The sequence below is a fragment of the Lates calcarifer genome, linkage group LG7_2, assembly GCF_001640805.2.
Source record: "Lates calcarifer isolate ASB-BC8 linkage group LG7_2, TLL_Latcal_v3, whole genome shotgun sequence".
Lineage (NCBI taxonomy): Eukaryota > Metazoa > Chordata > Actinopteri > Centropomidae > Lates > Lates calcarifer.
The window spans coordinates 556,439-582,272 of record NC_066854.1 but is presented as its reverse complement, the minus strand read 5'-3'; the positions used below and the strand labels follow the sequence as shown (position 1 = coordinate 582,272).

General features: G+C 46.7%; 5 protein-coding genes across 14 annotated transcripts in view; 2 read left to right on the top strand and 3 right to left on the bottom strand.

The window, feature by feature from the left end:
* Positions 1-5,628, bottom strand: part of LOC108873203 (kalirin-like) — a 30,941-nt gene extending 25,313 nt beyond the window's left edge. The window contains 6 exon segments of the mRNA XM_018661331.2: positions 27-175; positions 177-251; positions 666-858; positions 945-1,059; positions 1,134-1,208; positions 5,030-5,628. Of these exon segments, the coding sequence (XP_018516847.1) occupies positions 27-175; positions 177-251; positions 666-858; positions 945-1,059; positions 1,134-1,208; positions 5,030-5,084 (662 nt within the window). The 5' untranslated portion in view covers positions 5,085-5,628.
* On the top strand, positions 155-11,762 carry LOC108873202 (IQ calmodulin-binding motif-containing protein 1). Of its 2 annotated transcripts, none has more exons than XM_018661330.2 (15): positions 155-274; positions 7,332-7,462; positions 7,938-8,106; positions 8,178-8,295; positions 8,375-8,450; positions 8,527-8,626; positions 9,071-9,243; positions 9,321-9,430; positions 9,511-9,629; positions 10,025-10,091; positions 10,178-10,253; positions 10,474-10,637; positions 10,744-10,881; positions 10,965-11,121; positions 11,197-11,762. In XM_018661330.2, the coding sequence occupies exons 2-15, from the start codon at positions 7,348-7,350 to the stop codon at positions 11,457-11,459; spliced, it is 1,845 nt and encodes a 614-aa protein (XP_018516846.1). In that variant the 5' UTR covers positions 155-274; positions 7,332-7,347; the 3' UTR covers positions 11,460-11,762. The 2 variants fall into 2 exon arrangements, with proteins under 2 accessions (XP_018516846.1, XP_018516845.1); XM_018661329.2 differs by lacking the exon at positions 155-274 and adding an exon at positions 6,784-7,123.
* Positions 11,763-11,854: 92 nt separating this feature from the next.
* The window catches only part of LOC108873213 (protein EFR3 homolog B), a 39,491-nt gene continuing 25,511 nt past the window's right edge, over positions 11,855-25,834 (top strand). Inside the window, exons 1-21 of one of the 9 annotated variants that reach the window (XM_018661326.2) lie at positions 11,872-11,993; positions 12,657-12,922; positions 15,523-15,599; positions 15,738-15,865; positions 15,936-16,086; positions 16,827-16,948; positions 17,028-17,177; positions 17,271-17,366; positions 17,556-17,634; positions 18,197-18,332; positions 18,434-18,586; positions 18,665-18,776; positions 18,864-18,915; positions 19,315-19,487; positions 19,596-19,677; positions 19,759-19,920; positions 19,996-20,127; positions 20,209-20,276; positions 20,464-20,597; positions 20,695-20,786; positions 20,868-20,980. In XM_018661326.2, coding sequence (XP_018516842.2) covers positions 12,688-12,922; positions 15,523-15,599; positions 15,738-15,865; positions 15,936-16,086; positions 16,827-16,948; positions 17,028-17,177; positions 17,271-17,366; positions 17,556-17,634; positions 18,197-18,332; positions 18,434-18,586; positions 18,665-18,776; positions 18,864-18,915; positions 19,315-19,487; positions 19,596-19,677; positions 19,759-19,920; positions 19,996-20,127; positions 20,209-20,276; positions 20,464-20,597; positions 20,695-20,786; positions 20,868-20,951 — 2,418 coding nt within the window. In that variant the 5' untranslated portion in view covers positions 11,872-11,993; positions 12,657-12,687 and the 3' untranslated portion in view covers positions 20,952-20,980. Of the gene's footprint in view, positions 11,994-12,656; positions 12,923-15,522; positions 15,600-15,737; positions 15,866-15,935; positions 16,087-16,826; positions 16,949-17,027; positions 17,178-17,270; positions 17,367-17,555; positions 17,635-18,196; positions 18,333-18,433; positions 18,587-18,664; positions 18,777-18,863; positions 18,916-19,314; positions 19,488-19,595; positions 19,678-19,758; positions 19,921-19,995; positions 20,128-20,208; positions 20,277-20,463; positions 20,598-20,694; positions 20,787-20,867; positions 20,981-25,834 lie in introns of those variants that run through there. The other 8 variants (XM_051065827.1, XM_051065828.1, XM_051065825.1 and 5 more) reach the window with 8 other exon arrangements.
* The window catches only part of LOC108873226 (pro-opiomelanocortin), a 31,664-nt gene continuing 27,668 nt past the window's right edge, over positions 21,839-25,834 (bottom strand). The window contains exon 4 of the mRNA XM_051065840.1: positions 21,839-21,998. The gene's annotated coding sequence lies outside the window, so the exon portion shown is untranslated. The remainder of the gene's footprint in view (positions 21,999-25,834) is intronic.
* The window catches only part of LOC108873190 (pro-opiomelanocortin), a 31,636-nt gene continuing 27,640 nt past the window's right edge, over positions 21,839-25,834 (bottom strand). Inside the window, exons 2-4 of the mRNA XM_051065841.1 lie at positions 23,508-23,534; positions 22,855-22,975; positions 21,839-22,536 (exon numbers count right to left, since the gene is read on the bottom strand). Of these exons, the coding sequence (XP_050921798.1) occupies positions 22,003-22,536; positions 22,855-22,971 (651 nt within the window). The 5' untranslated portion in view covers positions 22,972-22,975; positions 23,508-23,534 and the 3' untranslated portion in view covers positions 21,839-22,002. The remainder of the gene's footprint in view (positions 22,537-22,854; positions 22,976-23,507; positions 23,535-25,834) is intronic.

Sequence of the window (25,834 nt, the reverse complement as noted above, 5' to 3'; positions counted from 1 at the left end):
TAAGTTTGACCGAGACTCTTTCTTACTTTCGGGCCTCGTCCACGTCCTGGGGCTCTGGTATGCGGTTCAGCCCGGCCTCCAGCTGCTCCAGCTGGGCCAGCAGCTGCGTGGCGGCCCCCGAGAACTCCTCCAGACCCAGACGCAGCTCGGTCCACTCCACATGGTCGTACTCCAGCTGAGCCGCCCAGGTCAGAGGTCAGCTGGGAGGGGTCGACGAGCCGGGACAGACCCTCCACCGACACCAGGCTGGTCTGCAGACAGAGGTTTACTGCAGGTGAGTACAAATACCACAAAACTACAGTACTACTTCAAAACCAGTCACACCTGAACCACCAATAAGAACTGCTTCAAAATAGATATTAAATAAAACACTCAAACAAACACTACTACTACTACTTCAGTTACAGTTTCCTACTAGTACTCCTAGTCTTACACAGTACTTTTCTACTCTACAGACAGTAGATAGTAGTACTGCAGTAGCTAGTAGTAGCGGTACCTCAGTTAGCAGTGGTAGTATTTCTGTTAGTAGTACATCAGTTAGTAGCAATAATAGTTCTTCAGTTAAAACTTATTAGTGTTAGTACTGAGTAGTACTTAAGTTATTAAATCCTATCCTTTCATCAGTAGTAGTACTGTAGTTATGAGCTGTAGTACTGCAGTAGTACCTCGAAGCTGAGCTTGGCGCTGCCCAGGTTGGTCTTGTGTTTCTGCCAGAAGGTGTCTGGTTTGATGAGCAGCGCCGTGTGGATGTTGGAGGAGAACGACTCCTGCAGCGTTCGCAGCACCGGCTTCACACTGTCCCACTTACTGCCGCGCATGTCCACCACCACGGTGAAGCCACGAGCTCGCACGTCCTCACTGACGGGTGGAGACAGACAGACAGACAGACGGGTGGGGTTAGTCCGAGCCAGACTCAGAGAGCTCACTGAGAGGGAGACAGGTACCTGGGTATGGTCGACAGGTAAGTGACCAGTCGGCTGAGGTCCTCCTGTTTTATTCGATCATGATTGGTCCTGGCGGGGAAGGTCAGGATCGGTCCTCCTCGTTTGTCCCGTCCACCTGGAAAACACCGTCAGTTAAACCAGGTCACATCAGGACCACACAGAACCTGCAGCCGTGTTCGTGTTCGTTACCTGAGACGAAGGCCACTTTCTCTCTGAGCACCGTCAGGACGTCGACCGCCCGAACACACTCTGCTTTACCTGAACCTGACGCACAGAGGGAGAAGGAGTCCATTATTTTCTATAAGGAGGATCAGTCCATCTGAAACAGAATCTAATCCTGAAACAGTTATTCTGTTTTTTGACTGAGTCAGAGTGACACGTCTCACCGATTCAAACCTCTCAAGTCTGAATATTTGCTGTTTCTCTACGTCTCCTGTGGTTTACTAACTCCAACCAACCCAACCCTACTGAACACCCAACCCAACCACCACCGCTCATTTTTTATTTCAGAATTAACACTATAACACAGATAAATCTAAACTGACTGTTGTATTAAATTCAGAGCAGGCTGTGTCTGTTGTACATATCAGGGGTGTAGCAGCCTCTTTCTTCTGTGTGGGGGTTGACCAAAATGTTCCCACACTGCTGACTTACAGTATTATTCATCTAGAGCCTAACTTTTACCACCGAGCACGACTGGTCCAAAATGGGACTCACGACAATAATCATCAGAGTAATCAGGAATTAAATTCATTGTAGGTTGTGTTTGTGTTGTGTCAGAAATGTGTTGAATTATTTGATGTAACCAAAACTAAGCTCTGTGGTCAAAAACTCCTCATCAGCAAATCGTTTCAGCTCTAGATATTCCAGCCGGGACCAAAACTGACCGATCGGCGCTGGCATCCCTTCAGCCTCGCTGCTTTTGAACAGTGTTTGGGTCGATTCAGCTCCTCCGGCGTGTCTCCTTTTAAGTGTGGAAGTTACAATAAAGGCCAAGCAGACAACACAAGACTGTTTTTAACCGTCCACCAAAATGAGCCAATCAGGCTTCAGAGACGAGCTGACAGACAGTTCAATTAAAAAGCTGAGTCCTGCAGTGTGTGTCTGTGTGTGTGTGTGTGTGTGTGTTGCAGACAGACACACAGGCCTCCCATGTGCGTCAGATCATCCTGCACAGCGGGAGGAAGCTAATCCAACACACACACACACTGAGGGCATTAAACGTCTCACATTAGCAGCTTGGCGAGCAGCGATAACCCTCAGAGAGAAAACCTAAAAACAGGAAGGAGATGAAGGAGAAGTGAAAGGGAACGCTCACATTCATCCAACCTAAACTCCGTCCTCTTTCTCCTTCATCAGCGTTCTTCAGTCCTTTATTTCCTGTCAGACCGCTGACCGCTCAGACCCAGATTGACCGCCTGATTAATCCAGACTAATTGTTTGTCTTTAGACCCCTCGTGGATTATCAGGAGATGCTGAGGTTTACGTGATTTTAAAACCCAACACTGTCTCTCCAACTGTGTCACAGCTCTGTTAACACGTAACCAGGTCAAGCCGAGCTGCACTGATGAGGAAACCTCCCTCAAACAAGGACGGAGAGACTCCAAAACCCCTCTCAGGCAGCATGACCGTGATGAGACATGAGAAAAACAAGCTGGAATCAGCACCAGTGACAGTGACCTTAACCTTTGACCTTTAACCACCAGAGTCAACCACTTCATCTCTGACTCCAAGTGAACTTTTGTACCAAAGTTGAAGACATTCCCTCCACGGCTCATCAGCTGATATCAGCTTATTCAGTTTATATGTTGGCCGACGACAAATGTTCAAGAATCGTTAACTTAAAAAAAAAAAACGTACTGGTTTTTGTCAGACAGAACGTGAAAACCACGAGTCAAAAATGTTTTTTCTGAGCTTTCGCTCAATGAATAACGGCATCGACCACAGTTAGACACTGATCTGGATCCTGGTAGTTGGACCTCTCCAAACTGGAACTGCAAATCTCTGCATGTTTCCTTTAAATAATCAGTGTTTGTCAGTCATGACTTGATTCTCCAGGTTGTTGCGGGTGTGATTGGTTGGGATTCAGCTGAAGGTTAAGGACATTCAGAAACCAGACTTCACTTTCCTCAGGATCTACTCCCAGTCTGTGAAACTTAACACCGGCCCACAGATTCCTGCACATGAAGGACTGTAACATGATTGTCTGCGAGATGTTTACTGATGATTCTGTGGCTATTTTTAGACAGGTAGCTATACGGTAAATCCCCCTGGCCAGAGGGTAAACGGTGGTGAAGAGTCGGTGTTTAAGGCGTGATGTAGGGAGGTAATATTCACAGAGAACAGTTGAATGAACAGATGAAACATGACATTTTGATGCAGGCTGGTCAGAAATGAGGAAATAATCTAAACTCCGGGCTGCAGCTTGATTTAATTTCAGTTCCAGGTGATAAATCATCAATAACAACACGAGAACAGGCTGTTCTAACAGAGTTAAACTCCACTCCTGCTTCACGTCAGCTCCTGCTTCCTGTGCAAACCCAGCGAGGAATAAATGCTGAACGTGTTTTCAGTTGAATGGTGGAGTGTGTGAACAGGCAGAGGAGGTGGACCTCGTGTTAATATATAACAGGGCTGAGAGCAGAAGCTAACAGGCTGCAGACGCTAATGAGAGAGAGGTGGGTGTTTATGTCTGTTAGAGTGTAAACATGACACCAGGTCTCAATCCAGCATGTTCAGCCATCCTGCTCTGCACTGTGATCAGAAGACTCAATCAGGAATCTGACTGATCCCCGATCAGCTGTCTGTCAGGCCGACTGATCCTGAACCAGCCGTCGATCAGGCTGAGTCCAGGACAGCTTCAGTCTCAAGAACCTGAACCCTAAAACCAACTGGTACCTCTCTGAAGTCTCGAGTCGTTTCCTCACGACGACGGTTTGAAACCAGAGTCTGTCCACACACACACACACACACACACACACACACACACACACACACACTGAGTCAGTGTAAAGCCTAAAATAGCTGCTGCACAGGCCAGATGAAAAGCCTTCAGAGAAACTTGCTGTCAGTCTGTCAGGACTCATCACACTGATTATACAACAAAAAATAATGAACACATTTCACCACCATGTCCTCTGAATCTCCAACATGTCAGCCGCTCACAGATGAAGTCATCAGGACCTGATCATGTGGATTCTCCAGGACATGAACCACTTTAATTACAGTATCAGACCATCCTCTAACAACACGTCTGTTGTCTTTCTGTTTGACCATGTCGTCAGTTCACTGATGTTAAATGTTTCTGCCCCAGTTTCACTTTTAAATATGAAAACATTTCAGTGAGTTTAAACCTGCAGCTGCTTCACTGTAAACCCTCCACCTGAACTTATTGATTAATCTGTGATCGATTGGTTTAAATATTGATGTGAAACAGCAGAAAACGAAGCCAATTCTGGTCTGAACCTCAGAGATCTTCAGATTGATCATCTCTCCAGGCTGCACGAGGCAGTGATGAATCTATAATCAATATAGTTGCCAATTGATCAGCTAATGGACTCGCAGCTGTAGCTGTTACCTCTGTCACTGTGAACAATCCGGACTGGTTTAGGTGGAAGCATCGGTTGCCATGGTTACCTGCAGGTGAATATGAGCACCTGAGGCCTGATTAGAGCGAGGAGATGATTATAATTGAGGGCCGTCAGCCAATCAGGAGCCAGGATTCTGTTTTTAATACAGGTGACTGCGCTGCACTGATTCCTCCACTGGAATGAATGGAACACGGAAGCGTCACGTGACCACGTCTTATAACGGCTAATACATGTGTTTTAACGGAGCACACACACACACACACACACACACACACACACTAACAGCCGTGCAGGCCTTCCCACAATCCTCCTTGGCAGGACCCTCCACCCCCAACACACACTCACACACACCTCAGTGCCATTGGACAGAGGGATGCTGACACACACACACACACACACACACACACATTCTCTGAGTCAATGGGCGGATGTGGAGGCATCATGGCGACAGCAGCTCCCACTACACACACACACACACACACACACACACCCTACCTGCCGTCGCCAGGCCGTCCGGGCCCGCTTCTCCTCCTCCATCCACCGGATTCATCCTCCCTCCTCCTTGCGCTGGTCCTCCTCCCTCCTCCCTCCTCCTCCTCCTCCTCCTCGCGCTCTCTCCTCCGTTATGTACCGTCGGTTGCTCCGCTCCTCGCGCCTCCTCCCTGCCTACCCGTCCATCCCTGCGGGTTTACATCAGATCGGATACGGTCCAGGCTCCCGGACAGGCCGGCGCGCGGAGCAGGCGGGCGGCGGACGGTCGCACCGTTGGTCGGACGGATGTGTTCCCCTCCTCCCGGTACCGATCACTGCTGCATCCTCCTCGGCTCAGCCTCGACAGACCTCCTCCTCCTCCTCCTCCTCCTCCTCCGCTGCTGCTGCTGCTGCTGCTCTTACGTTACCGTGATCCCGCGCGGCATCGCATCACATCACGTCACCGTTACTGGTACCGTTACTGCCCGCAGATACCGTTACCGTCGCCCCGGTACCCTCTCTCTCTCTCCTCCTGCCGGTCCAGGCAGCGGACGGACGCTCGGTCGGTCGGTGTGTGTTTCAGCACGCAGGCGCACCGTGCAGAGAGAGGGGCGCTGTGCACGAGGGCTGCAGCAGCTGCTGCACCGACACACACACACACACACACACAAACCCCGCCTCTCCCCGTTACTACAACGTTACTATTACTGTAGCTACAGTTACTATTAACACACATGACGGATTCTGACGCGAGCAGCTTCAGTCACATATATTATATTATATTATATTATATTATATTATATTATATCATAAAAACATTTTAATGAATAAGATCTTTATTAAATAACCAGAATTATTATTATTTATAATGTTTATTTATTGAATAACCAGAGCGACCATTTCACAGGACAATAAGACATTTATAACAATAAGATGAATTCTGGAGGAAAATGTCATAAAAATGGCAATAAACGTGATAATAACAGTTGATTTATTAATACACTAATAATACATTAAATACACTAAATAACTTCACTTATGAATGAATGAATTCATGTTTGTATAAGATATATTATCTGGAAATAAGCAAGAAAGAGGTTTATAAAGAGAAAACACATTAAATATTAAAGATAAATACTAATAATGTAAATCAGTGGAAATATTTAAGAATAAAAATAAATTAAAATTAATATACATGCTGTATACACTGAGAGAGTGAGTGAGTAGAGTCAGACAGTGAAAACACGCAGAGCTCAATGAATGAAGCTGTAGTTTTACTCTCAGCTGAAGCTACAGCGCCACCCAGAGTTCAGAGCAGCACACAGCAGCCTGCCCCCACAGGAAACTCTACAGACATCCTCAAGGAGTTAACTCTTCACACTGCACTTTATCTAAACTCTCATTTCACCTGTTTCTAGCTGCAGTGTTACTGAACAGAAACACACAGCAACGTTAGATTTAAACAGGAAGTCAATAAATAAAGGTCAATAATAACAATATAATGAATGTATTTTTTCCTGATGTTCTGCAGCTGTTTTCCAGCTTCTAATTAATTAAAAATATAAAAAGATAACCTGGCAACCCAAACCTCTCCTTATTAATGACTTTTAACGAATAAAATAACAATTATTTGACAATTGTTCGTATTTTCCTTCAGGTGTATTTATCGTATATTTAATTTTCACTATATTTAATAAATAGAACATTCACCTATGTATTTATCTATCTATCTGTCTGTAGACATTTCTTTATGGTCTGTTTTGGTGCAGAGGGGTGTGCGGCGTCGCAGCGTCATGACGTCACGTTGCCCTAGAAACAGAAGCGCGTCCAGCTAAGAGCTAGCCGCGCTAGCTGGAAAACGCTGTGTGTTTGTGTTTGTGGCTTCGTCGCGTTTTTAAATCAACGTTTGAACGTTGACGAGTCAACGGACCGGTTGTTTAACGGGTCAACGTCACTTTTAACCGCAGGTAACGTTTTCTAACTGTCAGCTGAAGAGAGAAACGAGGCTCGTGCTGGGTTTGCAGGCGTGTTAGCAGGTGTTATGCTAAAATCTGTCAGCGTTCAGATTCTGTGACGCTGGGAGAGGAAGTCCAGGAAGAAGAGCCAGAATATCGACAGGTGAGGTGTCAGTGCTCCACGGACACACCTGTAACATTTATATGTACCTGTGGATGTGATGTAAGACAGAATAACTGAATATTATGGGCTGTAAGCTGCTACAAAGAGTTGGAGGAAATGGTCACAGGATGTGACAGAGTTGCAGAAGTTGGTGTAACACTCCTCTCACACGCTGACCTCAGTGTTTCTGCCTCCTTTGGTTTACCAGGCTGTTAGCAGGGAGGATGGAGGCGGTGCAGGAGGAGGAGGAGGCTGTGGTGTCGGAGCTGAAGGAGCGTCTGGAGGCTGGAGACCTGAACCCGGAGCAGAAACTCAACCTGCTCAACACCGGGATTAACAGTGAGACAGCCACCTCTGTCACTACTGTCACTGTTATATACACCTGGAGAAAATGAAAGAGGAAGATCCTTTTTGTTGGACCAGAAACAGGCTTATATATCAGTACCAGACTCCATAGAGAAAAACAGCAGTTTTACTGAGCAGAACACAGGAGCTGCTGGAATACTGCTGTTAGTGTGTGTGTTACTGTGTGGTACTTTTACTTCAGTAAAGTATCTGATTACTTCTTCCACCACTGAAAGTCACACAGTAACACAGACACACTAACAGATGGAGGCAGTGGTATTCCAGCAGCTCCTGGTTAAATCCCTGTTTTTGTCAATGGAGTCTGGTAGAGATATATAGAGATGTTTCTCATTAAACCAAAAGGCCTCAGATAATATGAATACACGTCTAGTTTCATTCTAAGAGACAGAGAGAAGCTCATTAACAGTTAGTTATGTTATTTTTTCCGTCTGTTTGTTTTCTCTGTCAGAGGCTCTGAACATGGCGGCGGTGCAGCCAGACAGCAGCGCGTTGATTCGTGTGAAGTCTCGGTTGTATCACAGCGGCGTCCTGAGTCACTGCGTCCTCACCCTCTCTCTGGATCCCAGGAAGCTGAGGGGCAACTGGACCGCCGCCGCCACACTCGCCCAGCTCACCAGGTACAGAGTCGATCCAGTGGACGGATTCTCTCTGTCTGTTTACCTGTCTGTTTACCTGTCTGTCTCCTCAGTTCCTGCTGCGTCGGGGTCGACCCCGGCGAACGCTCGAAGGCCTTTCACAGGCTGTTCCTGCCCTCAGTCATGGACGGCCTCCTCTCATTGGCCAGCCAGCTGATGAGGCGTTCAGAGGTGAGACACCTCCTCCGTCCTCGTCTTTACAACCTCAGCGTTTCCCTCCATTAATTTGACCTTCACCTGTGTGTGTCAGTGTCTGTCTGTGTTCAGGAAGGTGATGGACTCAGCGGGCTGGCTGCTCAGAGCTCACACTCAGCTCACCACACAGGGTCAGTCCCCTCATCATTGATCACAGTATTGATTGATTGGCATCCACACAGACAGGTGTTAACGTTTCCTCCTCAGTCCTCAGCTCCGTCCACTACGAGCAGATCCAGATGTGCGATGAAGCGACTGTGTCTCTGCTCTGCGTCCAGCTGTGGATTCAAACCTGCACCACCACCAGGTAACATGACGATACTGTAGGAGGCTCAACCAGGAAGTTAGTTAGCATGTTAGCATGTTAGCACTTCCTGTTCCCTCGTCCTGAAGTCGATGGCAGTTTATTTCTGGTTAAATGTGTGAAATAAGGTCTGTGGTTTTAACACAAGCTCAAGACATTTTCAGGTTTTATTCTCCGACATAAAATGGGTCAGTAAATCCCCCACTCCTGATGTTTGAAGCTTTTACGTGTCTTAAAAAAGGCGGTTGCTAACGAGTGTCTAAATGAGACTACAGAGACATTTCTATACATCACCACCAGACTCCACTGACAAAAACAGGGATTTTAAAAAGTCACAACATCATAAATTTAATGTTTTTCAGTCAGAAGTGAAACAACAAACCCTCCATTTTCTCCTCCTGAAACACGTCTCATGTCAATAAAGTTAATTCAAACGTCTCTGTGCAGGGACTTCCTGTCCAGACTGAGCGATGACTCTGTCCTGTTGCTGCTCAACGACGTCGTCGGCCAATTAGCTGTCAGCTCTGACTCCGCAGTGGGCGTGGCTTCTGTCAGGCTCATCCTCCTCATGGCCAATCAGCTGCAGCTGCGGCTCCAGCCCCTCCTCCTTAGGTTCAGAGGTCAGAGGTCACTCACTGCAGTGTGTGTTCAGGTGACTGTGCTGAGAGGTCAGAGGTCACTGTCTCTCTCTCTGCAGGTCTGGACAGCCTCCTGGACAAAGACTGGAGGGGGCAGGGCTTCGACCAGGAAGTGGACCAGCTGATCTCACTCATCCAATCAGGCAGAGGCAGGATGAGCCCATCTCAGGTGTGTACATCTCACTTCACCTCAAATACACTCTCCTCTTTTCCTGAGGTGTTTTTGACCCCTCCCTCCCCTCTGTGCAGGTGAGTACTGAGCATGTGCGAGCAGCCTGTACGATCCAGGCGGCGTGGAGGTCGTATCAGACCAGACGCAGAGTGAAGAGTCTGAACAGAGCTGTCAGTGCTCTACAGAGGAGATACAGGTACCAGACTGTACTACAGAAACATCTTTATAAATCACTACCAGACTCCATTGACAAAAACAGCTATTTTAACTGAGCAGAACACAGGAGCTGCTGGAATACCACTGCCTCCATCTGTTAGTGTGTCTGTGTTACTGTGTGGTACTTTTACTTCAGTAAAGTATCTGATTACTTCTTCCTCCACTGAAAGTCACACAGTAACACAGACAGACTAACAGATGGAGGCAGTGGTATTCCAGCAGCTCCTGTGTTCTGCTCGGTTAAATTAGTGTTTTTGTCAATGGAGTCTGGTAGTGATACATAGTGATATTTCTGGATCAAAAATGGACGTTGATGTAGTGTGTGTGTGTGTGTGTGTGTGTGTGTGTGTGTGTGTGTGTGTGTGTGTGTGTCAGGGCTCGGAGGAGGCAGCAGCAGCAACAGAAGGAGGCGCAGCAGTGGGAGGAGGAGCTGAAGTACCAGGTGAGACCAAAGACTGTGTGTGATCTCTGTGTTTGAGGATGTGAATCTTAAAGCATTTAAAACGTGTGTGTGTGTGTGTGTTGTAGGTGTGTGTGAGGCGTCAGCAGGCGAGGAGGGCGTTCCACCAGAAACAGAGGGAGCTGCTGCAGCTGCTGCCTCCAGGTAAACACTCACACACACACACACACTCTCCTGAGCTTCATATCTCACCTCGAGGGAAGTTTGGTACAAACTGTCACTTAGACTCGAGGATGAACTGATTAGATAGAGGCCAGAGGTCAAAGGTCAAGGTTGCTGTGACCTCACAAAGCGGGCCTCTGATCAAAGGCTAATTAACTGCAGCTGTTAAATCACCCAGGTGTGTGTTTGTGTGTGTTTTCAGACCAGGTGCAGTCGTACCTGCAGGAGTGCGAGCGTCGTGCGGCTGTGGTGATCCAGAGCTTCTGGAGAGGCTTCAGAGAGCGGCGACGCTACAACAACACACACCGACACACACTGAGACACAGACGCAGGCAGGAGGACGCCGCCAGGACGCTGCAGAGAGCGGTACGACCCCTGACCCCGCCCCAGGCGTCACCACGACGACCGTGTCGACCTGAATTCGAGTTGTTTCCTGAAAGTCAGGATGTTGTTGCTTCCTCTGTTTTTTCAGGTGCGCCGCTTTCTGCAGAGACGACGAGCAGTGAAGGCCACGCCCACCACGCCTTTCTGGTTTGGTCAGAAAGGTTTGACGGACAGCAGGAGGGCGGAGCTAAAGAAACAGGTGGAGGACTACGTCTCTGTGCATCGTGTAAGACGCTCAGTTGGTACGTTAAACATTCTGTTCAGGGTGAAGCTTCGGCCGTTAAACACCGTCCTCCTCTCCGTCTGCAGTCGAGCCGAGTGTCTCCTGAGGAGTGTCAGCGCCTCCATGAGGAGGTGCAGCTGCTGCTGCTGTCAGAGCTGCAGAGAGGGGAGCAGAGGAGGAGGGAGGAGCAGAGGGCGGAGGCTCTGCTGGCTCACACACACACTCAGCTGGAGCTGCTCAGAGGTACACACACACACACACACACGTCCTCCGTCAGGACTCCTCCTTCTTTACGACTGCTTTCCTGTTTCCCTGCAGATGCCCCGCCCCTCTCCGTCATCACGGCAACGGACGCCGAGTCCTTCCTGAGCCCCTCGGGTCCAGTCGCCGCCCGAGCCCGCGACGCCCACAACGCCACTCTGCAGGCGAGCCGTCTGCCGTGGTGGAGGACACTGGGAGCGCCAGACGACGCGTTTAACCCCGCCCACCTGCAGGAGGAGGAGGCGGAGCTCGGAGGGCTGTTTGTTGGAGGGTCGACGGGGGCGAGGAAACTCACCGAGGTGGATGGACTGAACCTGTAGAGACTGTAGAGTCCAGCAGCCATTTTGATTGATTTTTATTCTCACACCAAATCTCAGATCAAAGTTTCTCTGAGGCTGAAAACTTTTAAAATTAGTTTGGTATTTTTCTGATTCAGGACTTCACAGGTTTCCTCTCTGTTGTAGTAACGAGCTGTAAACAGCAGAGGGAGCTGTTTCCTCACAGCAGTGATAGGAGGAGAGGGAGGAGGGTTTGTGTTTGTTGATGTGCAGACGGGTGAAATGTAAAATGTAAAACTTCACTCTGATGTTTTCGAGTCATTAAAGTCTCTCTCTGGATTAAAAGTTAAACGCTCCTGTTTGGAAACAGCTCTCAGTGGATGTAAAGGAAGTCGTGCCGTGGCGTCAGCGCTCACAGCAGCCTGTCGATCACTCTCATTGATCATTGATCTGAGCCGGCGGGCAGCGGCAGCTCAGCAGATGTTACATAAGCAGCTGTTTGTCTGTTTGTGTCGGAGGGAAACGAGTGGAAGAGACGAGCAGGAGGCAGCTCTGAGCACTTCTACTTCACCACAGGTAAATACTTTGTAGTTACTTCACAAAATACAGCACATGATCAGCTGATTGATTATAGATCAACATGACAATTAAAACCTCCTCTGCTTCATTCACACTTGAACTGCTGGTTTAGTTATTGATCATTTGAACTCTCACCAACAGGATGTTTCTCTGTGTGACACTGAAGCAGTTTATTTGAGGTCAGTGTGTGAACAGGTTGTGGCCTTGTCTTTAACAACCTGTGGACTGATTCATTTCCAGAGGATGTGACGACCCTGCGTCCTCACAGAGAGACGTCACACTCTAGGTTTACTTCATGTCGTCAAACTTTATCCTCGTTAGCTGACACCTCGTCTCAGTGTGATGTCATTAAATGTCATGGCTGATGTGGCAGAAAGAAACAACGAGCTCAAACATGTTTAATCTGAGGATGTAGGATCTTCATCCTTTATGTGAAGTTATGTGTAATGTGTGTGAGTGCACGGCGGCCATGTTTGTTTTGAAACCTTTGAATGTTTAAAGACTCTGCTGGAAGCCTCCACGTGTCGTAAACCAGGACCAGGATTTGAGGTGAAGGGGTTAAGGTCCAGAGGAATGTGGAGGGAGGAGGCTTTCCCTCTTAAATCCTGCTTTTCATTTTCCCCTCTCACCCCCGCTCACTCTCTCCATCCTCTTCCTCAGGACGTCTCCTCCTCCTCCTCTCACCGCGGAGATGCCGGGGACTCTTCCCAGGTTTCCCACCGTGCCGGCGCTCCTCAGCTCCCTGCCCAGAGGAGTCAGCCCCCCCAGTCTGCCCAGAGGCATCACCATGCCCAGCCTGCCCACCTTACCCAGCCTGCCCCGGGGGGTGTCGCTGCCGAGGGCCGTCGCCATGCCGACCGTCTCCCAGGCTCCTCGGAGGCTGCTGCAGGACTGCTGCTCCGTGCTGGACCATCAGACGCCCGGAGGTAACAACCTCATGAGCGATGTCGTTCACAGAGTACTCTGATTACTTCATGTTGAAAGCAGGAACAATGAACAGGCTGATTTTCCTTGTAGTGAAGTAGATTTTTGTTTTGGTGTCTGAGGTTTGACCTGTTGAACGTAAACACAGTGAAGGAGGTGTTTTGAACTGAAACCATCATTTATCACTGTTTACTGACGTTTTACAAACAATCAACTAATACAATGATCAGAAGATTTCTAATGAGAATAATCATTAGTTTCAGTTCTATGAAAGACGGAGAGTTAGCTCCACCTCCACCCACACACAGTAAACCTGCCTGTATAGACCAGTCTGACAGTGTTAGGTCCAGGGCAGTTCTCTGGAGTAATGTTGCAGTTTTATCCTGCAGCTTCAGTTCTGCAGGTTTCTGATCTATTTTTTTTTCTGCTGGAACGATAAATAAATCCAGAGCAGATTATCGAGCGCTGAGCTGCTGCACATGGCCCCGGATCACACACAGAATAAAATCTTTCAGGGTTCAGAGCTGAATATTAATACGACTCTGAGTTCAGCCTGTTTTTATTCTGTTTGTTGAACGACTACAAACATTAAACCTTCTGAGTAAAAACGAACGACTGTAAAAACACCTTTAACTTTAATCAGCCACTGACGGAGGAGATACGAGGTTTTTAACTGACGCTGAATGAAAGGAGGCGGGTTCAGTGTGTGTGTGGTGTGTGTGTGAGAAGGATTAACTATAAACATGTGTGTGTGATGGAAGTGACAGTGTGGATGTGAGCTGAAGGAGTCGTCCTCATGTACGGTGAGAAATATTTTAATCATATTTAATATTTAATTATTCTTTATTCTTGTACGTTTGTGTTTGTTTTTATCAGTGATTTACCTGTTAACTCTGATATAATGTTATTTTTAATAGAATTTTAAAAGGATAACTAATGGGTTGTATTATATTAAGGTATTTTTAAGGTGTTTCAACTCAGTTTAAGGGATAAATGAATTAAAATTTAAAAAAAGTTATGATTTTTCATGTAATATTTTTCAGTTTCTAACGGTCGTCCACAAAGAAATCTAATTAAATGCTATCAGCCTTTAATTATTACAGGTTTGAGTTCAGCTCATTAAGTTTTACCAGGTAATAAAACCATTGTAATGAAGAAATTAAGGTCGTTTTAAGGTGGAAATTCAGGTAATTGAAATTTAATCTGTGTAGAAAAACCAGTAAAGATGTTTCATAGCTGTCAGGTTAATCTCTGACGACAGGATGTTATTACTCTGTTGGTAAATAAAATATCATCTGTAAATCAGAATTAATTATTTTATAAACGGTGGTCACAGCAAAAATCTACATATAGCACCTTTAAGTCAAAATTATGAGCAACTAAAGGTCAAAGGTTTCACTTGAATCATTATTTAATCTAATAATTTTGACAGAGATTAAAAACACCCTGACTCATCGCTCATCTTTGATCTTTTTTAGTTGCTAATGAAGAAACTCTAATTAGAGACTCGTTTCATCTGAAGTTATTTGGCAACTTCTACTTTTTTCTTGTGTGGACGTCACTGAGCTTCTATCAGACAGGACTGTTGTTCTCATGGACACATTAACATGATGAATATAAGGTAAATACAGTCAGATAAAGACATCCTCAGCTGCTCTGGGTGGGTCAGAACTGGAGGATTTTAACCGACTCAGCACGCTGCCTTGCTCAGTGGCGGTTTTGGGGATTGAACCTGTGTCCTTGCAGCGACGGCGAGGACTCTTTAAGCTCTGCTAACTAAAAAAAAAAACAATATATAAACACATTACGCAACAAGCCACTGCAGGATTAACGCTTAAGACATAGCATTACTGCTGCTGCATTGTAGTGTGTGTGTGTGTGTGTGTGTGTGTGTGTGTGTGTGTGTGTGTGTTATGAGTTGGCAGTTGACCAGTGGTGGATCTCTTGTCTCATTTAATCTCCCAAAACCATTTAAACTGGAGAGAGAGAGAGAGAGAGAGAGAGAGAGAGAGAGAGAGAGAGAGAGAGAGAGAGAGAGAGTGGAAAATTGGAAGAAAAATCTGGAATTAAGGAGAAAACAAGGTTGAAGGAGACAGAGACAGTAGCGCCCCCATGTGGCTGTAATGTTCATGCATTTATTTATTATAAGACACAGGTGTTTATTCCAGAGATAGACTTTTTATTAAAGAGTAATAACCAGAAACATCTCTATATATCTCTACCAGACTCCATAGAGAAAAACAGGGATTTAACCAGGAGCTGCTGGAATACCACTGCCTCCATCTGTTAGTGTGTCTGTGTTACTGTGTGACTTTCAGTGGTAGAAGAAGTAATCAGATACTTTATGAAGTAAAAGTACCACACAGTAACACAGACACACTAACAGATGGAGGCAGTGGTATTCCAGCAGCTCCTGGTTAAATCCCTGTTTTTGTCAATGGAGTCTGGTAGAGATATATATTGATTAAACAAAGTGAACGCAGCCTTTTTTCTTTGAGAACCAGAGAACTACAAACTCTTTACTGCTGCCTGTCGTGAGGACAGCGGGGGTTTAATACTGGTATCAGGTCATAATAACAGTCAATGTGAACTTCCTGTTCAGGTCTGTGCGGCTGCTGCTGGGCGCTGCGTCCTCGCTACAAACGGCTGGTGGACAATATTTTCCCCGAGGACCCAGAGGTAAACACACACATATACATTTATATTTGAATCAAATTAAAAACAGTGACTCTCCCAGTCGTATCAGTTCCAGACACCCTGTATCACCTGTGTGTGTCTGTGTGTGTGTGTGTGTGTGTGGAATGTGTGTGTTCTCAGGATGGTCTGGTGAAAGCCAACATGGAGAAGCTGACGTTCTTCGCTCTGTCGGCTCCGGAGAAACTGGACCGGATCGCCGCGTACCTATCAGAGCGTCTGACCAGAGAGCTGAACCGCCACCGCTACGGGTCAGCACACACCCACAGAAAATCAAATTACAAGTGGCATAAAAGTACTTAGTTACTTTGTGTGTTTCAGGTATGTGTGTATAGCGATGGAGGCGTTGGAGCAGCTGCTGCTGGCCTGTCACTGTCAGAGCATCAACCTGCTGGTGGAGAGCTTCCTCAGTACGCTGCGTCTGCTGCTGGAGGCCGACAAACCACACCTCCACATCCTCGCCACCAACTCTGTATGTGACACCCTGAGCTGCTGCACTCTGAGCTAGTGTTAGATAATGACAAGCAAAGTCCTGTGTATCTAGTATATATCCCCTGCAACCTCCAAAACTCACACAACCTTCTGAAAGACCTTTAGAGCCTCATCACTGGCCACTAAGCTACATATAGAACATTCTTAAAGAACCTCAATAAAAGAAAGAGAAACTCCTATAAACCACTGCAACATTTTAAAGGAGCTCTACAACCTCCTAATGGAGCTCCTAATGGAGCTCCACACCCTTCTCACTGACCATGAAGACGTCCTAAAGGTCATCTAGAACCTTCTTAATGACCAAAACAACCTCTAGAACAACCTAAAGAATCTGCAGAACATTCCCATCAACCACTGAAACGATCCTGAGAACCTCCTCAGTGACCTCTAGAACGTCTACACAGAATATGAAGAGCCCACAGAGGCAGCACTGTTATAAATAAAACACAACAAATATTATGTTTTAACTCAGAGACTAGATGTTATTCTCTAAAGACACATGAAAACTCAGCAGAGGCAGCTGTGAATGAGCTCAGCATTAACACAGCTGGGACAGAGGGATCATATTTATGTAATCTTTAAGCCTTGATATCCTCTTGTAAGATGTACAGTATATTTGCACAGGCAGGGATTATCACAGCAGGTTTATCTCTGCTCCCTCTGTGCACATGTCGAGCGTTGTGTCACGTTAACAGCCTCTGTCCTTTGTTTTGTCAACAGTTCGTGAAGTTTGCGAACATCGAGGAGGACACGCCGTCGTACCATCGCAGCTACGACTTCTTCGTGTCTCGCTTCAGTGAGATGTGCCACTCCGAGCACGAAGACGCCGACATCCAGAACAAGTCAGTCCGCTCTTCTACACCTTCCTGTTGTTTGTAGCACGTCTTTAGCACCTGTGGCTAACCTGAGCTGTACGTTCAGGATCCGTGTGTCGGGGATCCGCGGTCTGCAGGGCGTGGTCAGGAAGACGGTGGACGACGAGCTCCAGGTGAACATCTGGGAGCCTCGTCACATGGAGCAGATTGTCCCCGCCCTGCTGGTCAACCTGCAGCAGCACACACAAGCCAACAGGTGAACACAAACAACAGGTGTTTATCAGCTAAATAAAACATTAATACATCACAACCTCAGCTGCCATTATTCCTCTGCTGTGTGTGTTTGCAGTGAGTCTCCAGCAGAGCAGACCGAGGTGTGTTTCCGGGAGCTGCTGGGCCGAGCTGCCTACGGACACATTACCAACGCCATCAGACCTGTGCTCATGTAAGACTCACTCAGCACTGTGGGAGTGGCAGTAGCAGCAGCAGCTGATGGAGAAGCCTGAGCGCTGGTCATAGCAGCAGCAGCAGTAGTTATAGAAATAGTAGCCACAGGTGTATTGGCAGTAGTAGCAGTAGTAGCAGTAGTAGCAGTAGTAGCAGTAGTACACAGTACTCTCTGTGTGTATTTCAGGCACCTGGACAGTCACAGTCTTTGGGAAGGACGGAGTTTTGCTGTTCGATGTTTTCAGATCATCATGTACTCTATCCAGGTTAGTACTATTACTACATGTAGTACTACTGTAATCCTGCCATCACTTAAATGTATCTAAATGTAATTTTCTTAATTTTACTTTACTGTACTTTTAACCTTAACATTTCCATACCTTTTCAGTAAATGTATGTTGAACTTATATACATTTAAAGTACATGATAGTGCTTCTATATACATATATTTGTAACTTTACTTTTCTGCATGAAAACATTCAAACTTTTTAACTTGTCGTAACATTTTTAAATAAAGTACCTGAATTAAATAGTTAGTTACAGTTTAAGTACTACATTTTACTCAACTGTATAATGTACTTAATGTATTTAATTTAACATTTACTTGCATTTAACTGAAGTTGAATTTTAAAATACATTTTAAGTTGTTAGATAACTGTGCTGCTCCACTTTAACTGTAACTCAGTTGTACACAGTCATACTCTGAGTAACTCTGCAGTACTCTGCAGTACTCTGCAGTACTCTGAACTGTACTACCCTGTGTTTGAAGTTGTTTTTCTGAAGCTGTACTCAGCTGTGTCGTACCTTTGTTCCCCGTCTCCTCCTCAGTCCCAACATTCCCACCTGGTGATCCAGCAGCTGCTGGGTCACCTGGACGCCAACAGCCGGAGTCCAGCTTCAGTCAGAGCCGGGATCATGGAGGTCCTGTCTGAGGCTGCTGTTATAGAAGCTACGGGGTCTGTAGGTCGGTGCGAAGGCGTCTGTACTGCAGTACTTCTATCCTCTGTGTGTACTTTAAGTGTACTGCTACCTCCAGTGCTCAGTGTGTTTGAATGATCCCGTCAGGTCCCACCGTCCTCGAAGTCTTCAACACGTTACTGCGGCAGCTCAGGCAGAGTGTCGACTACCAGCTGACCGGTTACTATGACAACGCAGGAAAACACAAAACCACGTCGACGGAGGAGAAGACTCTGCAGGACGCCGTCATCAAGACCATCGGTGAGTTGGTGTTTCGCTGTTAACGAACGGTTCTTAAGGCGGTCGCCTCATCTGAAGCTGTGTCCTCGTGTCGTCCAGGATCCTTCGCCAACACACTTCCTGTCTACCAGAGGTCAGAGGTCATGCTGTTCATCATGGGGAAGATCCCTGTGCCTGGGATCTACCCCGCCCTGGGGTCACCCAACGCCGGGTAACTGACTGTACTCGTTTGAAATGTTTAAACTGGAAATGATGAAGCTTAAAGTTTAAAGCTGCTCTGACCTGTGTCTGTTTCCAGGTTTGAAGGCAGCAGGATGATCCAGGTGATGCTGCTCAAGTCTCTCCTCCAGGTGAGCTCAGCCCACAGGTGACGTTCATCACTCCACACTGAGGCTGACTGCATGACCAGAGCTTATAGCTGTACTGATGCTGATCATAGACCTTAATATTCTCACCTTTAAATATCATCTAACCTAATACCTCATCTGTACTTAACAAAAATATAACTTTTTAATGTCACTCAACATTTCTGAACATTTTAAGTCACTGTGCTTCAGTGTATTTAAGCACTTAAGTACATTTTAAGTGTGATTTTACTTAACTGTTTTCATCTGAACTAAAATCTTCACTTAATATTTTAAGTAAATGTATTATTTTATATTTATCTTTACAAGTGAACAGTAAAGCAGAGTGTGTGTGTGGATCTAAACGACTGAAAGTGTGTGTTTCCTCTCAAACTGTGGCGTCAGGTGTCGGAGCGTTACGAGAGCAGTAACCTGCTGACGGCGCTGCCCTCCTCCTTCCTGGAGCCGCTGCTCTCCTTCACTCTGATGGAGGACCCCGAGATCCGCCTGCTGGTCCTCTTCATCCTCACCTCGCTCATCGACCGGCGCCACAACGCCGCCAGGCTCAACGCAGCCAGGTCACACCAGCACCGGCCAATCAGAGAGCGATGAGGGGGACTGGCACCGCCTGGTGGCAGGGTGGTGTTACTGCACGCTGACCTGATTTAAACTCTGTGTCTCCTCAGGAGTCTGACGGCGTTCGACGTGTCAGCGTTGGAGCTGAAGGAGGACGGATGCTCCCGACAGGACAACCTGTTCATGAGGAAGGTCAGAGAGCAGAGACAAAGACCATTTAAAGACAAGAAAGTCAGTGAGAGCTTAAAGGTGACGTCAGTGTTCTGTGTGCAGCACGCTCAGCGTCTCTACAGACACGTCTACCTCACCTGCCGGGAGGAGAGCAGCGGGCCGGCCCACTACCAGGCTCTCTTCACCCTGCTGGCCGTCCTGACCGTGGAGCTGGCCAGCGAGGAGGTGGTGGTGGACCTGATCCGGCTGGTGCTGGCCCTGCAGGTGAGCAGAGCTTCTGTTACACTGATGACCATCACGTGACGTCGCTGACCCTCTGCTCTGTGATTGGCCGCTCAGGAGCTGGCGTCGTCCGCTCAGGAGAGTCTGTCGGTGTTTAACCGCTGCGGCGTTCACGCCGTCTGCGCCGCCTTCCTCCACCTGCTGTCCCAGCTCGGCCCGCCGCCACCGCTGCAGCAGCACGTCGCACAGGTGAGCACAGGGAACACTTGAACTCTGCTGCACTTCAAATCAAATACATGTGTGTGAAGGAACGAAGGTGTGTGTCTGCAGGTCGTAGAGAGTCGGCGTCAGGACGCTCCACACCTGCTGCCTGAAGACGTCCTCTGTGACGAACCCAGGTAAACACCTCACCTGTGCAGAGCCCTGCTCCCTGAACACCTGAGAGTCAGAGGCTTGAACTGCTGGAATCACCTCTGATATCCTCTGATATATAACCCATGGCTGCGAGTAACACTGTATTACACTAAATGTCCTTTAAGAAAGATCAGAGTCAGACTCAAAGTTTTAAAGGTTGTTGTGTGTCAGGCTGCCTGAAGGCGAGCTGAAGGTGGACCAGTCCCTCCTGTTCGTCCAATCAAAGATCTGCGAGGCTCTGACAGGAAGCAGCTACAGCACACACGCCGAGCGCTTCAACACGCCGTACACGCCTCAGCTGACAGGTAAACACACACTCACACTCAGAGAACAGGTAAACAACAACAACAACAGACGACTCCATGTCCTCCTCTGAGCTGAAGATGATGCTGTTTGTTACAGATGAAGATCGACTGTCAAAGAGGAAGAGCATCGGAGACACCGTGTCCCTGCAGATGGACATGGACCCTCAGTACTGTCCTGATACACACCAGGTACCTGTCTGTCTGTCTCTCTGTCTGTCTGTCTGTCTGTCTGTCTCTCTGTGTGATGGTGACGTCTCTGTCTCTCTGCAGAAACCTCAGACGGAGCAGATCACCTTTGAGACGCTGAAGAACGCCATCGGTAAGAGAACAAAGCCTGAAAATGTCTTGAGCTAACACGCTAACACGCTAACTCACTTCCTGGTTTCCTTGTGTGTTTGTGTCAGAGGACAGAGGGGGGTGTGGAGGAGGAGGAGAGGAGGAGGAGGATGGAGGTGGTGGAGAGGTTTCAGACGGCTCCGTTCGAGGAGATCGCCGCTCACTGTGGATCCCGGGTGAGACGCTTATTCTGCATCCGACCTCGTCCACGTCCTCAGTCGCTGAAGACGCTGATGGACTCTGTCTCTCTCTCTCTCCTCAGACGTCCCTGCTTCAGTCCAAACTGGATCAGGTCTTCGATCTGATCATTCGTCCTCCTCCGTCTCTGTCCGGACACTCGCCGCCTCGCTCCACGCCGCTCTACGAGATGAAGTTTCCCGACCTGTGCGTCTATTAGACACTTTCTGTGCTTAGAAATGTGACGAGTTAGGAGAGGAGACAAGGAGGTAGGGAAGGAGACAAGGAGGTCACGTCAGTATTAAATGAATATGTGTAACATGAGGATTTTATTGTTAGCTCCATGTTTGTGTTTAAATGATGATTCCTGTTAAATGTGACTTTCTGCTCTAATAAAATCCTGATAGAAACGTCTCAGTTTATGGATCCATTGATTGATTGATTAATGATGTGTTCACATGTTGTACAGCTCTGAGTTTATTCAGTTAGATAATCATCACTGTATTTCAGTCGTCAGTCGTCTGGATCTGAAGTTATCAGAGAAACTAGCTGAGCTAACGTTAGCAGCAGCTCAGCTCCACCAAACCTCATCAGAGAAACACTGATTTTCCCATGAAGCTGTTTGAATGATCAGGTGTGTTTGTGGAGAGGAGAGAGCTCTGAGGACTCAGCTGCTGGTAAAACCTGAGTGGTGTGTGTTGTGTAGCCGTAGAAAACAGACAGACGGGTTGCTTGCAAATATCTCTTTATGTTTTCATAGAATTTACATTTATTTACATGAATCAATAAATATCAAAACACCTTTCTCACTCTCTCTTCCAGTCATTCAGGATCAGGTACAAACAGCAGATTCAGAGCTCCTCTGTCTGCTGCCTCCTCCTCCTCCTCCTCCTCACTTCTGCTGCTGTTCATCTTTGTTGATGACGGTCTTGAACAGTGTGAGCAGAGGCCTCTGGCTGCGTTCGTCCCAGCTCTTCATGAAGCCTCCGTACCGTTTGCTGGCCGCCGGCGGGCCGCCCCATCGGAAGTGGTTCATCTTGTACGAGCCGTCTTTCTTCTCCTGGACGCCGCCCAGGAGCTGCTGCTGCTCCTCCATCACCTCCTGCGCCTTCTCCTCCTCCTCTGCTGCTGCTGCTGCTGCTGCTGCCAGTATCTCATTGGCCAGCTCCCGCCGCCTCATCTCTCCGGGGAAAACCTCGGCCGACTCCTCCTCCACGCCGTTGGAGGTGTAGACTTTGACCGGGCGGCGCTTGCGACCGACGGGCTTCCCCCAACGGAAGTGCTCCATGGAGTAGGAGCGCTTGGCCTGCGGGGAGGAGGAGGAGGAGGAGGAGGGGTCTGACAGAGGGGGAGGCTGGAGGTGGGCGTTGCCGGGGACGACGGGGGTCTCAGCGGTGAGGTCAGAGTGACAGAGCTGGATGCACTCCTGCAGGAGGAGGAGGAGGAGGAGGAGAGGTGAGAAACAGGAGGGGGCCATTTTTAAATGTTTGCCCCGGGGCCCCACAGTTCGTTAACCCGGCCCTGCTGACACCATGTCACAGGGTCTGTGTTTTAACTTTATTTACATGGATTCATTGACAAAACTATAAATAATAAATAACAATAAGAGGATTGATACAAATAAAAACAGTAAATTAATCCAAGAAAGAGCAGAGTCAAACTCAAAAATCAGATTCATTTGGATTCTACTGTCACCTCTGATTAGAGTGTATTCAGTGTGTGTTGTGTGTCTCTGTTGTGTTACCATCATGCTGCTCTCAGAGTTCAGCTCCTGGCAGCTCGGATGCTCCCAGCACTGACTGACAGCTCCTCTGGCCCCGCCCACAACCACCACAGCCACCAATAGCCACACAGGACACATTCTCCTGTCGGCCAATCACAGACGAGGACACACATCACATGAAGTAACAGTTATTATATTTATTTAACGTATTTTATTTAATCTTACACTATTTTACTGCATATTTATGTAGAGAAACAATATCATAAACATTATTCTGTCCGGTATATATATGTGTCTTATATACTCTATAACTGTAATTGGTATTTATCGCAGTATTGTTATAACTCTATTATATATATTATAATTGACTTGCTATATTTTATCTCGACGGTCTTAATTTCTTACACTTTTAATTTTACTCATTATTATTATTTTTCACATATATATTTGTACATATATAATTATTTATTACACAAGTTATTATTTTTATATGTATAATCATGTATATAACACAGCTCTGAGTTTTAGCTCTAACATATCCTAACTTAGTTCTTATTTCTTTGCACAGTTGCTGTGGAGGTTTAAATTTATCATTTCAAACTGTTTTCAGTTTGTTCACTAACATTTCCTGAGAGATAATTTAGTTAAATATAAATGATAATGAATGTTCTCACCCTCTGTCCTGCCTCTCTTCTTCTTCTTCTTCTGTCTCTTATTGCTGGTGGTCGTCAGACGGAGGTTTCTGTCGTTCCTCTTTTGTCGTTCTGACCGTTCGGCCGACTTTTATATTCTGTCGGCCAAGGACACACACACACACACACACACACACACACACACACACACACACAGATAAAACAACGTCATCACCAACATTCATTCATGCTTGTAAACAATGAAAATGGACAATCAATGAAGATCCTCCTCCTCCTCCTCCTCCCACACAGACTCATGGTTTCTCTCAGTGAACCTCCACAAACTGGACTTTTTACAGTGATTGACTGTGTATTTGTTATGTGGTGGTTTATCTGTTGTGTTTCAGGTTTTCTTCACTACAGAATCTGACTGGATGAACAAATGAGCTCAAACCTTCAAAACAAATAAAAATAAAACCAAAACACCAAAGTGAAGAAGCTGAACTGAAGGTTTTCCCAGGAAGAAGGTGACATTCAGCTGCTGCTGTGTTAAATGTCAGACGGCAGATTTGGCAGATTAACACCGAGCTGACATGTCATCACCGGAGGGAAGATGGGATTCAAACCTGTGGGTCCAGGGTTTACGATTACACCTGGACGCACCTGCTGCAGCGTCGTCCCTTTGTCTGGACGCTCAGTGTGACCAACACTGAATCTACACAGGGTTTATCTCATTAAACGGGCCGAGGCTCCACGTCCACCTGGAACCTCTTTAAGGCTTCGCTCCACTTGAAGCTTTGTCCACTATGAAGTTTTAAGGCTCTGTGTCCATTAAGACATTTTATTTAGAGCTCTGCATCCACCAGGAGCAAGACTCTTTAAGGTTCTACATCCATCAGGAGTCTCTTCTTAAAGCTCTACATCCACGTTGAAGTTTTCTTTTATGGTGCATTTCCACCTGGAAGTTATTATTATAAGTGTTCATGGTCAGTAAGAACTTGACGTCCACATAGAACTCTACATCTACTGAGTTTTCCTAGAAGCTTTAAGTCCATTAGGAGCCTGTGTTTAGAGCTCTAAGTACAGAAATATGTTCTCTTTAATGCTCTACTTCCACCAACAAAATGTCTTTAAGGTACATCATCCACTTTTCTTTGAGGCTCTGCATCTATACCTACAAGTTTTCACTCTCTTGAAGCTCTTTGGGCTCTTTTCTTAGAAGCTCTATACTAAGTTTTCTTTAAGGCTCCACATCTCCAAGACTTTATGTCGATGAGGAGCCTGACTTTAGAGCTGTCTGTATACAGCTCAGTAAAACTGGAACATTTACTTGGACTCAAGGATAGCCTTGAACCTCCATTCAATCCATTACACACACACAACACACACACACACACTCTGCTGCGTTCAGGAAGGAGGTAATGGTATGATGAAGCAAAACTCAAAGACATTTTAATGACACATTGTGAGAAGTGGAGGCTGCAGCTGCTCTGGTGTTTTTGATATAAACTGTGATGGTGAAACAGTCCCTCCACCTGCCACCAGGTGTCCCCGTGTTTCTCTGCTGTTGCAGGTGCTGATTTGAGATCACAAGCCTCACCTGGGCCAGGTGTGGGAGACAGGAGCTGCTGTTTGTGGCGTGTTTGGTCACGTGACTCGGCTCAGCACGTATTTACATTTAATACGGAGTTACTACTTGAAATAATTTACATTCATTGGATCTTAACGTTTGGTGTTTTATTATTATTGTGTTGTTTAAATGAAGGCTGTTATCTGGCAGTTTAAAACATGTCTGTCTCACTCTGCTCCCTCTCCATTGGCTACAGCAATGTCGTCAGAAACCACCTCCACCAATCAGACGTTGGAACAGCGTTTGTTGTCAAACGTCACCGCGGAACATGTCTGGAGACGAAATCAACCAAGACTGCACGCTGGAAACACCCGAGCCCCGAAGGTAAGGCCAACGAGCTAATTAATTACTAATTCATTTATCTATATATGTAATTATCCTAGCTGTTAGCATTAGCTGTGTTAGCATCGTTGTCGGACATTAGTGTTAGGAGTAGCTTTCTCTGTTTTTTTGGTCTTGTTTCATTTTTAGTCGGTTGTTACTTGGTGTGTTTGTGTTTTTGTGTAGGAGACAGCACTGTGTCATGGGGTTTTAGGCTAAAAACACACACACTGAAAGTCGAAATAAATGTGAAAAGTCTTTACTGTACATCAAAGGAGCACTACAGCCTAGCGCCATTAATCTGTAATCTTACACATCTCATGGTTTTATTCTCATCTCCACATTCATAAATTTGATAAAATTTGTGAATCCAGGCGACAAAACAGGAAAAAGGGTTTTGAAAAATCTGTATCATGGA